Source organism: Epinephelus moara, chromosome 18, assembly GCF_006386435.1.
Source record: "Epinephelus moara isolate mb chromosome 18, YSFRI_EMoa_1.0, whole genome shotgun sequence".
Lineage (NCBI taxonomy): Eukaryota > Metazoa > Chordata > Actinopteri > Perciformes > Serranidae > Epinephelus > Epinephelus moara.
The window spans coordinates 16,112,212-16,124,520 of NC_065523.1; the positions used below are offsets into that span (position 1 = coordinate 16,112,212).

The 12,309-nt window shown below is 40.3% G+C and overlaps 1 protein-coding gene across 2 annotated transcripts in view; it reads left to right on the forward strand.

Moving 5' to 3' along the window:
• LOC126405739 (proline-rich protein 29-like) overlaps nt 1-11,935 on the forward strand; it is a 13,561-nt gene extending 1,626 nt beyond the window's left edge. Inside the window, exons 1-6 of one of the 2 annotated variants that reach the window (XM_050069636.1) lie at nt 5,350-5,468; nt 5,785-5,884; nt 7,714-7,829; nt 9,121-9,290; nt 11,217-11,275; nt 11,532-11,935. In XM_050069636.1, coding sequence (XP_049925593.1) covers nt 5,400-5,468; nt 5,785-5,884; nt 7,714-7,829; nt 9,121-9,290; nt 11,217-11,275; nt 11,532-11,578 — 561 coding nt within the window. In that variant the 5' untranslated portion in view covers nt 5,350-5,399 and the 3' untranslated portion in view covers nt 11,579-11,935. Of the gene's footprint in view, nt 1-5,349; nt 5,469-5,784; nt 5,885-7,713; nt 7,830-9,120; nt 9,291-11,216; nt 11,276-11,531 lie in introns of those variants that run through there. The other variant, XM_050069637.1, reaches the window with a different exon arrangement.
• The last annotated feature ends 374 nt before the right edge of the window (nt 11,936-12,309 follow it).

Below are 12,309 nucleotides of genomic sequence, written 5' to 3' on the forward strand. Positions count from 1 at the left end.
TGAGCCACGCCCTCCGCAATATTTATTGCCTTATAGAAGCTCAGTTTAAGTAAGTTTTCCAACTTTTGCCAAGAGGGAACTTTAGATATTGGTCCCTAGATTATGTTCACCAAGTTTCATGCAGATCGGTCAAACTTCCTAGGAAGAGATCGATTTTAAGTGTTTTTCAAAAAATTCAAAATGGCTGAAAAACTACGTATATAACCGGAAGTTATGGGTTCTTGGGGCAAGTTTGTTCCTCATGCGGAGAGGCATCTCTGTGCAAAGTTTCATGTCTTTACGACATACGGGGCATGAGATATGCTCATTCAAATTTTGCCATTTCAATCAGTTGCTATAGCGCCCCCCTTTGGCCAATTGATGTAATATTGCTTCACTCTCATCCTCCCATGACCCTCTACCACTGTGCCAAATTTCACATGGATTGACCAAGTCAGTGAGGAGAAAAACGTGGAACAGACACACAGACGAGAGTTTTCATCATTATATAGTAAGATGTTCCTCTTCAGACAAACTTTGTTGACAGTACAGATTACTGAGTTCAAAAGATACTCTTGAACACACCATGGTGAGCATCCACATGCCTTGCCATACCTACAAAGCAATGTAGATTTCAGATTTTACGAAAGGCACCTGTATGCACCATGAATTTCGTGTTGAGCGTCAAACTTGTCTTCTACACAGGCAAACAGCAGAGGACAAAGAGTGCAAACGTAAAGTGACACCAAAACACAGCAGTGACCCTGCCAGTGTGGTGGGTAGTCTTCTGAAATTTACTCACCAAACAGAATATTTATCCTTATTTGGCACTTAGTGGGTAACCAGAGTAAATTGACACACTGTCCCTTAGAGTCTAAAACTGATGCTGGAGGGGTACCTTGTGCATTACAGTTTGACGTGTAGGGCCACTGACCAAGCGTCGATATTTGACAAGTTGGGAGTGAGAATGGGTTGATATAACAGATATTCATTATATTTCCCACATATAACCTTGAAAACATTCATATATTCCTACATGAAACCTCATATGTGTATAATGGGGCTATACAGTCTCATATTCTCACACATTCTGAGAACCTTTTGCTAAATCATTATTGTGGAGTCCTGTTTTACCAAACTCTACTTGGGTTTTTCTTAAATCTGCAGATTATATGAGTGTGAGTGTGTGTGCGTGTGTGTGTGTGTGTGTGTGTGTGTGTGTGTGTGTGTGTGCTGGAGCGGGATTAAATATTACTGAGAAGTGCAAATAATTTAATCATACCTCAGCAGCCCAGTCCCTGGAGTGAGCTGTTTAAGAAAGCTGCGGGGTCTCATTCATATTTAACACCCATCACATATGCATATATGGTTCCAGAAATGTCCTAATAAAAATCTGTAGATAATCAGAGTGAGTTTGTATCGTGACCATGTATACTAATATTAATTATGATACTAATAATTAGAGTAGGTCAATATACAGTATGTCACAGTATGGTGGTGGTGGTATATCTGCACTCAAGCCTAACTCTGAGGTACTTTTACATTACTTTAGTGTTTTTATTTTATGCTACTTTGGTTTAGTTTAGTTTAGTTTGTCTTGTTCTCCTTAGATTTAAATGAAAGACACAAGTCAAACAGAATATATGTATATATACCCAAAGTCCCTTCATTTCTGAGGGAAATGTCACACTTTTTACTCCACTACATTTATTTGGCAGCTATAGTAAGTTACTTTCAGACTAGGATTTATTTATTTATTTTTTAAAGATATTTTTTGGCCATTTTGCCTTTAATGGACAGGACAGTCAAGCGTGAAGGGGGGAGAGAGAGGGGGGATGACATGCAGCAAAGGACCACAGGCTGGACTCGAACCCGGGCCGCTGCGGCAACAGCCCTGCACACGGGGCGCCCGCTCCACCACTAAGCCACCGACGCCCCTCAGACTAGGATTTTACATACAAACATAAAATTAATTTAATAATTGTGATGCCACTGATATAGCTTTTTACGTATCACTTTTAAAGCTTGTTTGGGTTTGGCCCCAGGCTACAAAACAGGAAAGTTGACCCCACATCGCACACATAGATCCTCGGGTAGTGCCCCTCTGGTTGTTTGAAAGTCAAGGCTTAAGTCTGAAGGTGATCGTGCCTTTGTCATCAGGCCCCCCTCGGCTTTGGATCGGCTTGCCAAAGAAGGCGAGGCTCGCAAAACCAGTGACCTCTTTAAATCATTCCTTAAAACCCATTTTTACAGACTTGCTTTTTAAGTGATGTTGTCTTTTGAATCTTTTTATTTATTGTTTTATTCAGTCTTCATCCTGTTTATTTGTGGTAGTAGTGGTCATTTTTTGTGTTTTCTGCTTTTGTTCTTTTTATTGTATTTGCTTTATTGTTTTTTATATCTCTATTTCTCCTTATCCTCTGTCTTCTTTCTAATATTTTCCTGTGTCCAATCTCCTGTTTAATGCTACCTTAATTTCTGTCTGGCCTTGATTCAGTATTATTGTTTGGTTTTTATTTTTATAATGCCTCTGGGGTGTGTTGCTTCTGCTTTGCTTTGTTTGTCAAAGCACTTTGTAAACTCTGTTTTTAAAGGTGCTATATAAAGTCACGTTTTTATGTTGCTGAATATGAAAGATGTTAAAGATGATAAATTATCATATAAGTTTACGTCCTTAATGTTGTTTCTATTTACCTTATTTAGATATCTGTTAAATATTCACATGAGCTATAGATGCATTTCTGTGGTGGTGTTTGTGAAGCACATCTCAGTTTTCTTTTTGTCCCTATAAAAACACAATCTGTTACTCCAAAGGAGTTGATGTGAGCTGCGTGGGCTGCGCTGGATAACAGGATGATAATTATCTTTAGGCCACGCTGCCAATTAAACATAGTTTATTAGTTTCCTCATCTCACACAGAGTTGGTCATCACCTGCTGCTGCGGTTGTTCCCATCTCTCCCCCCCACCCTTCCTCCTCCTTTTCCTCCTCCTCCTCCTCTTTCACCGCTTGATGCTTCTCTTTGTGTCACTTTACCCACACGATGACAGGGGGCTTTTAAAAATAGAGACGATCCACCCAGATTACAGCGTTTTAATTACAGAGCTGTAGATGCGATGGGGTTGTAGAGGCCCCTTCCACTGACAGCGAGTGGGGAGGGTGGAGGAGGGAAGGAGAGTTGGAAGGCAGCGTGGTACAGTGAATGTAAACTGTGTGCTAATTAGTGTCGTCTGCCATAGTGAAGCTCTCAGGCTCTAACCGTCTATTATACATGGATTGTTGGCTGTGTTGCATTCTGAGCGCTCCATAAACCCACACCAGTGGCCACATCGCTGTTATTTTAAAAATTAATGCTAGAAAATCACCTGTGGGGAGACTGGGGGCAAGTCAAGGCAGGGCAACTGTGTCACGCTTAGTTTCTACCATCAGGGGAAACTAGAGTGAGAACACCTATTCTGCACATACACACCAGTGGTCTCTGTCAACCTGAGGAAAAGGCCTGATTTCAACAAATCTGACTGATTCTGAGGTACATATATTGCATTTATTAGCTGTTTAAACAATAAATTAGTGGCTTACAACACTGTAAGACACAACATTGTGGCTATGGTGTTGATTGTTTTTTCATCTGCTGCTTCATTAGGGTATTGAATTGTATGGATATCTAAAAGACACATTAACTGCTCACAATAAGAGGAGCAGCAGTATCAACAAAATACAAACATATAAAGATTGCTCAGAAAAATGTAAGGGAACACCTAATCATCACAGTGTAACACCAAGTCAGTTAAACTTCAGGGATATCAATCTGTCTATTTAGGAAGCACAAGTGATTGTGAATTAATTTCACCTGCTTTGGTGCAAATGAAAGTGACAACAGGTGCAATGGAGAGGCAAAAGCAAGACAACCCCAAAAAGGGAATGGTTTTACATGAGGTGGCCACAGACAGTTGCTCTCTCCTTATCCTGATAGTGTCCTTGTCACTACTGGTAGCATGAGGTGGTACCTGCAGCCCAGTCTGGTTGCACAGGTAGTCCAGCTCCTCCAGGATGGCACATACATACGTGCGGTTGCAAAAAGGTTTGCTGTGTCTCCCTTATCTCAAGGGCATGACGGAGGTACCAGGGGGTCGGCCGTTACACGAGGAGAGCTGGACAGGGCTATGGAAGGGCATCGACCCAAAAGCAGGACCGGTATCTGCCCCTTTGTGTGAGGAGGAACAGGAGGAGCACTGCCAGAGTCCTATAGAATGACTTCCATCAGGCTACCGGTGTGCATGTTTCTGACCAAACTGTCAGAAACAGGCTCCATGAGGGTGGCATGAGGGCCCAACGTCCTCTAGTAGGACCTGTGCTCACAGCCAACCAAGGTGCAGCTCAGTGGCCTAGTGGTAGAGTGTCCGCCCTGAGACTGGGAGGTCGTGGGTTCGATCCCTGGCCGGGTCATACCAAAGACTATGAAAATGGGACCCATTGCCTCCCTGCTTGGCACTCAGCATCAGGGGTTGGAATTGGGGGGTTAGATCACCACGTGATTCCTGAGCGCTGCTGCTCACTGCTCCCTCAGGGGATGGGTCAAATGCGGAGAACAAATTTCACACACTCAGGTGTGTGACAATCAGTGGAACTTTACCTTACTTTACCTTTACATAGAAAATGTCTCCTTTATCTAATTTTAAAAGTTTAAACGGCGCTATAAACATCTCTCAGTGTCCCAGTTGCACACTTAATTTTAGTGCTGGGAAAATGGAATACTTAGGAATGCCAGCACGCAAATGAAAATCACTTAAAAAAAGCATTAAATGTCTAATTAGCATCGTAATTAATAGAACTTCCCAATTGGTTGTTTATTAGCTGTTGATTCATTCCCTTGAGTAAGTGAAGTCTTACCTTATTTCAGACTATTAATATCTTAAATGCAAAAACTAAGTTTTAAATGAAATGAAAGTGTAGATATTTTTTACTTTGACATTTAAGAGGCTTTTTGTCCTCGTTTGATCTGTGTCATAAAAAACTAATTACATCCACTGTGAGTCAGTGATGAAAAACTGTGAAACATAAAAATAAAGTCCAGAGTGGGTGGATTCTTTTATAGACAATGTATTATAGTTTTAGTTCTTTGAGTTACCAGCTGCTCTGCTTTTGGCTTCCAAAGTGAGCTCAATTACGCAAACAGCCTGTGCTGCATACTGTAGGTCAATGTAGTGATCACAGACGGAGGGAGTGTGTGTGTATGTGTGCGTGTGGTTTGGTGTGTGTGTATGTGTTGTGTGGGTGAGTGTCTGTGCATATGCATGTGCAGACTGTTGCTTGTGTTTTGGCACCTTGGCAACCTGCTACTGTGTGCCTCTGCATCTCAGCAAACAGGTTAGAATTACATACTGAGTATCTTGTAAACAATATCAGCTGAAGCTCTCACATATGGCGTGGACAGAAGATATTTATCCACACTTTGAGCCGTATGATCCCTATGGTTTTCAGATATTTCCTGTAAGTGTGCATTATTTAACTCGTCCTTCTCTGTGGTTATTAAGCTGTTAGCTTAAGCTCTTAGCAACAACTAATCCGCTGCTCTCTGTTTTGTTTTACATAAAATCCATCACTGAGTCTTACACCATAATATAATTATCCCTGGTATTACAAGAAGCGATGTTTTTAATATTGTTTGCATACGGGAAGATAATCATTTGATTTCATTTCACCTTCCTGTGGAGAAGAGCTTCACCCCCTGTATAGATAGGGTTTATTCTCAGCCTCTGTGCCTCCAGGCAGAGAGCCTCATTACAGTCCCATCTCTCCTCCCCAGGCTTCTCAGCAACCCACCACTATCCTGCAGCAGCTCCCAGCGACCGTGATGCCTCCTGGCTCTGCTCCTTCCATTAGGCCTGGTGGTCACGTCAAGGAGGGTATGGCAGACTGTCACCACACACACAAACTAAATCTCAGGATTTCACACTCACGGCTGTTCTTGCCTGTCTGTCACATTACCAACTTGCTAGCAAGCACTCAGATATATTATTTATGGTCTACTCTTGAGCTTGGACAATTGCATAAAATGTGTGTGCATGAGTTTGTGTGCAAGAGTGTGTGTTACATTCATGTCCGACTGCTGCAGCAGGTTTTAGTCAGTGTAATTCAATTATTTAAAATAAAGTTTTGTAAGTCGTTGGCATTTCGCTCAGAGATTCAAAGGTTAAAACTCTTCAAGTGGCCTATTTTTGTCACTGTAAACACAATGTGCTCCAAAAATGTCAAAGAATCATTACTGTGTACATGGGCTTTGGGTTATGATTGTTATAATGGCTGCCTAAACTCAGCTACTTACATTCTGGCACTGGATTGTTAAAGACAATCCAGTGCTCTAACTTAAACTGAATTAATTTAAAGCCAAACCTGTGATTCAGCGTTTACTGTAATGTGCATGCAGCAACTTTGCACTTTGGTGCAAATGCTTGAAATTCTGTGACAAGTTTGAAGAACATCAGAACACAAAAGCCATGTAAATTGATGATTTGTTACCAGACTGCATATACATCTAAAATCCTACATTCTTAGTGACTGGAAAAGTCGGTTGCTTATAGTAAAAATCTTTACAGGTTCATGCTGGTAAGTTTTCTTCTGATAGAAAACGTTGTTGCTGCTGCAGGAGACGGTCAGTTTTAACTAACTGACCTTTCACTAAGCCACTGAGAACAGGCTGTTCTTACTGGTCACCACATTTCTGGTGTAAACTTTAGATCTGTAGTGTCTCAGTTACTACATATGGTACATTCTGCTTTGTTACAACCACACATGATGGCTGATACAATAGTGTCTATTCTACCTTTAATTTTAATTAACTGCCAGTGTTACCAGCAGGTTAGCTCCCATGCTTTTCAGCTCTGAACATGGGCTGAATACAAACAGCAAAATCAGGTACGTTTCTGTGAAGCTACTGAAAGACTGAACACTGAATTTGACTCTGGAAATTACTTTCAATTTTTTTAAAAATGTAGATAAAACCATGGAAGGGGACAATACTGCCAAAACAAATCCACCAGAGAGGTAGTAGCTAGATTTTGTATTGATGAAAGAGAAGAAGAAATGTTGCCCGTGAGAGAGATAAGGGCCAGGAGCATTCAGCCCAACCAGCCATTACCTCGTTTCAGTGAGTCATATGTTCTTAGGTGAATAGTGCTCACACTAACATTAGCTGACATTATTGCTATATTATTGATGAAATTGACATAACCCCTTCAAGATGGTGAAATATCACAGAGTTTGTTGAGTTACTGAATGTTGCATCACTGAAATAACTACAAACTGGTGCACAGAGATCATTCACATTGCCTGTAGAGCATTTAATAATTAATCAGGGTGACAAATATTTCTTAAAACTTATATAACATATATAAAACAGGGTTTAAATGACACTGAAATTATAGTGACTTAACTAGACTTTCCTAAATCATGGTCAGAAAGTGTATTTATATTGCTGGGATGGAGGGAAATTACTTCGCGAAGTGAGTCACTGCCGCGCCGAACAAATTTTGAGTGACAAGAGGGTAAGAAAATTGAGCTTGGCAGCTCACAATCACCACCTCAGTTTGACACAATGTGGGTTAATCACACAGTCGCCCTGAGGGAAGAGGACAGAATAGCAGGCTGATAAAATAGATAAGACAATCAGAAGACCGTCAGATAGTGCTGATTGTGCTGTGTGTATGTGTGTGGGTGTAAAATTCTCAATATGCAGACCTTGTAGAGCTGATGATGATCCAGAATGCCCAGATGCACCAGGTCATCATGAACAACATGACCATGTCTGCTCTCGGGTCGCTCAGATACGCCAGCCCTCTGTCGGGGCCTGAGGTGGGTATCAGACTAACATCAAGGTCAGCTCAGACAATAAATTGAAATTGAATTTTACTAAAATGGGTTTTGACATTTAAATATATACTTACACTCACAACCCAGTCTCTCTCCAAACTTGTCAGATACCAATGCTTGGTCAGTGACCCTCAAAGTCAGACGCTGATGCACCAAAGCACCTTTTAGCGGCGGTATGATGCACCAGGCAACAACATTTTTTGACACTGTGAGCAACTGCTGATGTATTAATAATAAGAAAGTACACATATGGCAGACAAGAGTGGAGATGCATCCAGACTTTCACCCCGCGGACCTCTGCTCGTGTCAAGCGTGAAACTAAAAGTTTGTTGAGTTATTTTAGTAACAACTTAGTGTGCTAGTATGAGTAGCTTACTGCGCTAGTGACGCATGACTGATGATGATATGTCATAGTTAGTAACAGACTTAATTATTTTAACCAATTACTTTTGTTGCTTAAACCTAAGGAAATAAACCCAAAGACCTTTTTTTTTTTTTTTTTTTACATATGTTGTAAGTTTATTTTGAAAGAGACTATATGCATTTAGCGAGTGGAAACTGTACATTGAAGTTTATTTTGAAAAACCACAATTCATGTAACAAGCATGCAATCCCTGAGCATCTAAAAGATCGTTGCTGACTAAACATCAGTATTTGACAGCTGGGAGTGAGAATGTGTTGCATATGTGAAGAAACAATGAATCTGGTCATATCTTGCAATATGAAACTGAGTATGAGTATGTCATCCTTATCTTCATATAATGAAATGCATAAAAAAGTTAATAGAACTCTACTTAGCTTCAACACAAATTGCGTGTTCAAACAACTTCTGGTTTTATTATAGCATCCCAAATTCCTAAGTCTGCTGCTGTCTAAAAACTCAAAAGTAAAATGTTTCACGACATCAACAGTTAGTTGTGGGGAACTTAGGGGCTGTCGGGTGTTATAACTATATACAAGAGTGAGTAACTCATAGCCTATTTCTGGAATAGAACTGGAAAAATATTAACATAATAATCCAGGACTGAGTCTAACAGTCGGGTTAAACAGTCTAATCTTTTTTCATTTCAGCCGACATTTTTAAATTTGATTTCCTGGGTAAAGAATCCACCTTGTTAAAATAACTAAACAAGCAAGTTTTTTTTGTCTTTTTATTTCTTACAGTAAACATAGTGCCACTGAACTAAAACTTTGGCAGTGAAAACTTTGTAATGATCTTACTCTTGCACTCAGAAATAAAGCTGGGCTGTTTTTCTCCTTCACTGTGTGTCAGGCTCCCAGAGATCTGGTTATAATTCAAGAGAATGAGGATGACCCAGAGATATACCACCACTATTACCAGCCTGCCCCGTACCTGTCCTACCCTGCATGGCTGCTGCCTCAGGCCACACTGGTCTGCCAAGACCTCGACAAACCCACCTCCTCTCCGCCACACAGAGACAGGTGATCCTGAATGTCCACTACATGTCATATGACACATCATCTCACTGATGTTTTTAGGTGGAAAGACTGATGGAGCAACAACTACTGTGGATGGATGAAAAACCTAAAAAATTACTCAGTTTCACATTATGCATTTTTTCACATCCACATAGTTTAACACTGGTGACCTAAATTTGCAGTTATACTGCTCAACACCCCTGCACTGTCAGTTTGAGTAACATTAGCTATGTTAGCTCTGCTGGGCAAACACAATTTTATTGTGTTGTCTGGCTGTTGATTTCATGTTCGGTAATCCTCTGTGAAAGATGCTTGAGATCCTGAGTCTGTTCTTCACCTGGTATCATTGATGGATGTATAAAGAAAACACACCAGAGGCAAAACTTCACTGACAAATTAAATGAGAACATGTGTTAGCTTTAAACTCTCCATGTTATATCTGACTATTTTTTACCAATGGTTTGGTTTTTAATAATATCCTGCAGCTGGTGTTTAATCTCAAGTTATTCTTTTAAAGACAGACAACAAATTTGTGCTGGAGAAAATAATCCACATCATTCCATGGTGACAGCAGTTACTGGCTTAACGGCTGACAACTATGAGCCAATCAGACTGCAGTTATAGTAATCAAGGTTAGGGGCATGCGCACTGTTGCTCTCCTGTATTTGCAGCACTTGACATTGCAAGCATGTGGCTAGTCCATGTCTATCCCCAAATGGTGGCCTCTTGAGCCACGCACCATTTTAAGCTATTTTGATATTATGATAAATAGCAGCAGCACTTAAGGTTTTCTTACATCATGCATTAATACAAAATAATATTAATTTCAAATTTTGTCAGAACCATTAACTCCATCCTTTTTTCTACTGCCAGCAAGTTGGGCTTTGGGCTTTCACCTCACCTCACCTGTCCTGTCCTCTCCTGTCCTGTCCTGTCCTTTCCTTTCCTTTCCTTTCCTTTCCTTTCCTTTCTGCAGCTTGTATCAAATCATCACCTATTGGCAGGCTGAGATGATTTTTAAAGGAGACACCAGAGTTAAATTTTGACAGACAGAGCAAATCTGTGAGGTTTCAATTCAAAGGGAAGGGATATTTTCTACAGAGGCTCCACTCTGTGAGGCAGATTCAACTTGTGTATTCTTCTATGAAAGTTTGTCCTGAAATAGCTCCGTTACTCACACTTTGAAGACATTAGGTGTTAATTACTGCAGGTTTGGCAGGACCTTACTTTAAAGTTAATTAGTGTATAGGCAAAACTTGCTACAGATCTATTTTGGGTACATTTCTTTTATTTTTCTTTTACATCAGATGAGTTTCCAGGCTCATTGTTTCAGGTAGGAGGTCTGCCTTTTAGTCATATTAAACTCGCCATACTTCAGGTTGAGGTTTCAACTCATGTAACTTATAACAACACTTCCGTTGTCATTAAGACTAAATAAAAAGGATCCTAATGAGACATTTATGAAGTTCAGAGGAGCAGGAGAGGAGATGCTTCATGTCTATTGGGCTTCACTTGAAGAATCTGTTCTCACCTGTTTAATAACACTATAAAAGTAGAAAAAAGTAAAAGGAAATAATTGAACATATAGCCTTGACAATCCCAACAAGTAAGTTCCTGTTTCTCACACAAATGCATGAGACCTGCCTGCAGAGAAGAACTTTCCATTCACTCTCTCAGCTCAAGTTGTTCCCCTCCAGAAAAAGTCAAAATCTCTACAGTAGGTTTTAGGAGAAGTGACTATCCATTTATTACATCTGTATATTAAAGCAGACACTGAACTGTGTTTCAGATTGTATTTACAGTGCATATATCAATTGTCTTTTATTATTAGGCTTTGGACTTTACATCATTGTCTATTTATATCAGGTAGATGAAAACAACCTGGAGGAAAAAAACACACTGATTAATATTTTTGTTTTGTGTGATCAGGCCTGCTCCCCCGCCCAGCAGCACTGGGACTGCGGGAGCCCACGTCACGCCTTCGGCAGGTAAAACCAACCACACAGCAACACCCAGCCAACAGCCAATTAACACGGTCAGCTCCCATGATGTCATAGGGCCCCTCGAAGCAGGGTGACAAGAGAGGTGCCAACAGCAGGCTTCACAGTAATTGTGATGAGAAGAGGACTGATTGGGGATGCTGCTTGTGATTACAGTGCTTTTGATTGTGAATGGCTGAGAAGATGAGTTCATTAGATGCTTTGGATTTGTGTAATGTTTCATCTTTTGTTTGTTTTTTTATAGAGAACAACAGCGCTGCCGAGGCAGGAGCAGAGAAGAAGAGAGAGTGATTATTAATTCACTTACTAAACATGGTTTTTGTTGTTGAGCTAGGGGGAAAACAATCTTGAGTTGATTCATCTACACTCAAAAATCATAATTTCACACTTATGTTTGACACTTTCTTGCTTATTACAATGAAATGATTATCATGATAATTTACAATAGATGAATGTGGCAAATAAATATGATATTGTGCTTTGTTAATGGCATTCTTATATCTTTACTTTAACCTGCATTACCTAAATGATCCAGTAGGGAGCAGCAACACATGTTAAGTTGGATGGCAAATAGGCCACAAGCAAGATTTATTTCTGTCCTGACAAGCATTCACAGTGACTCTGCATGCTATAGTGCTAATGTGGGTCATGATACATACCACTGTATGACATAGCAACAATGTGACGACACATACGATCTATTGCTGCGTAACACTGTGTGCCCTTTCTTTAAATACACTGTGATGAGTGCTTACGAGAAGGCACACCACTCAGTCTCTTCAGGTGATGACAATAAAAGCAACACAATCAGGAAAGGTGTATAAAAATAGTGCAGTACACAAATTAAAATGACAATTTTGGATATGTTTAAATTGGGAAACCAGTTGAGGTATGTGTGGCTTTCCTTCACTGGTTCAAACTCAGGTAAAGGTGTTGCGCTCATGCACTGTGTGAGCCCGTTCCGAAGGTTTGCATTAACTTGCTTGCAGTAGCAGAGAGGATGACTCTGCCAAATGGGATAA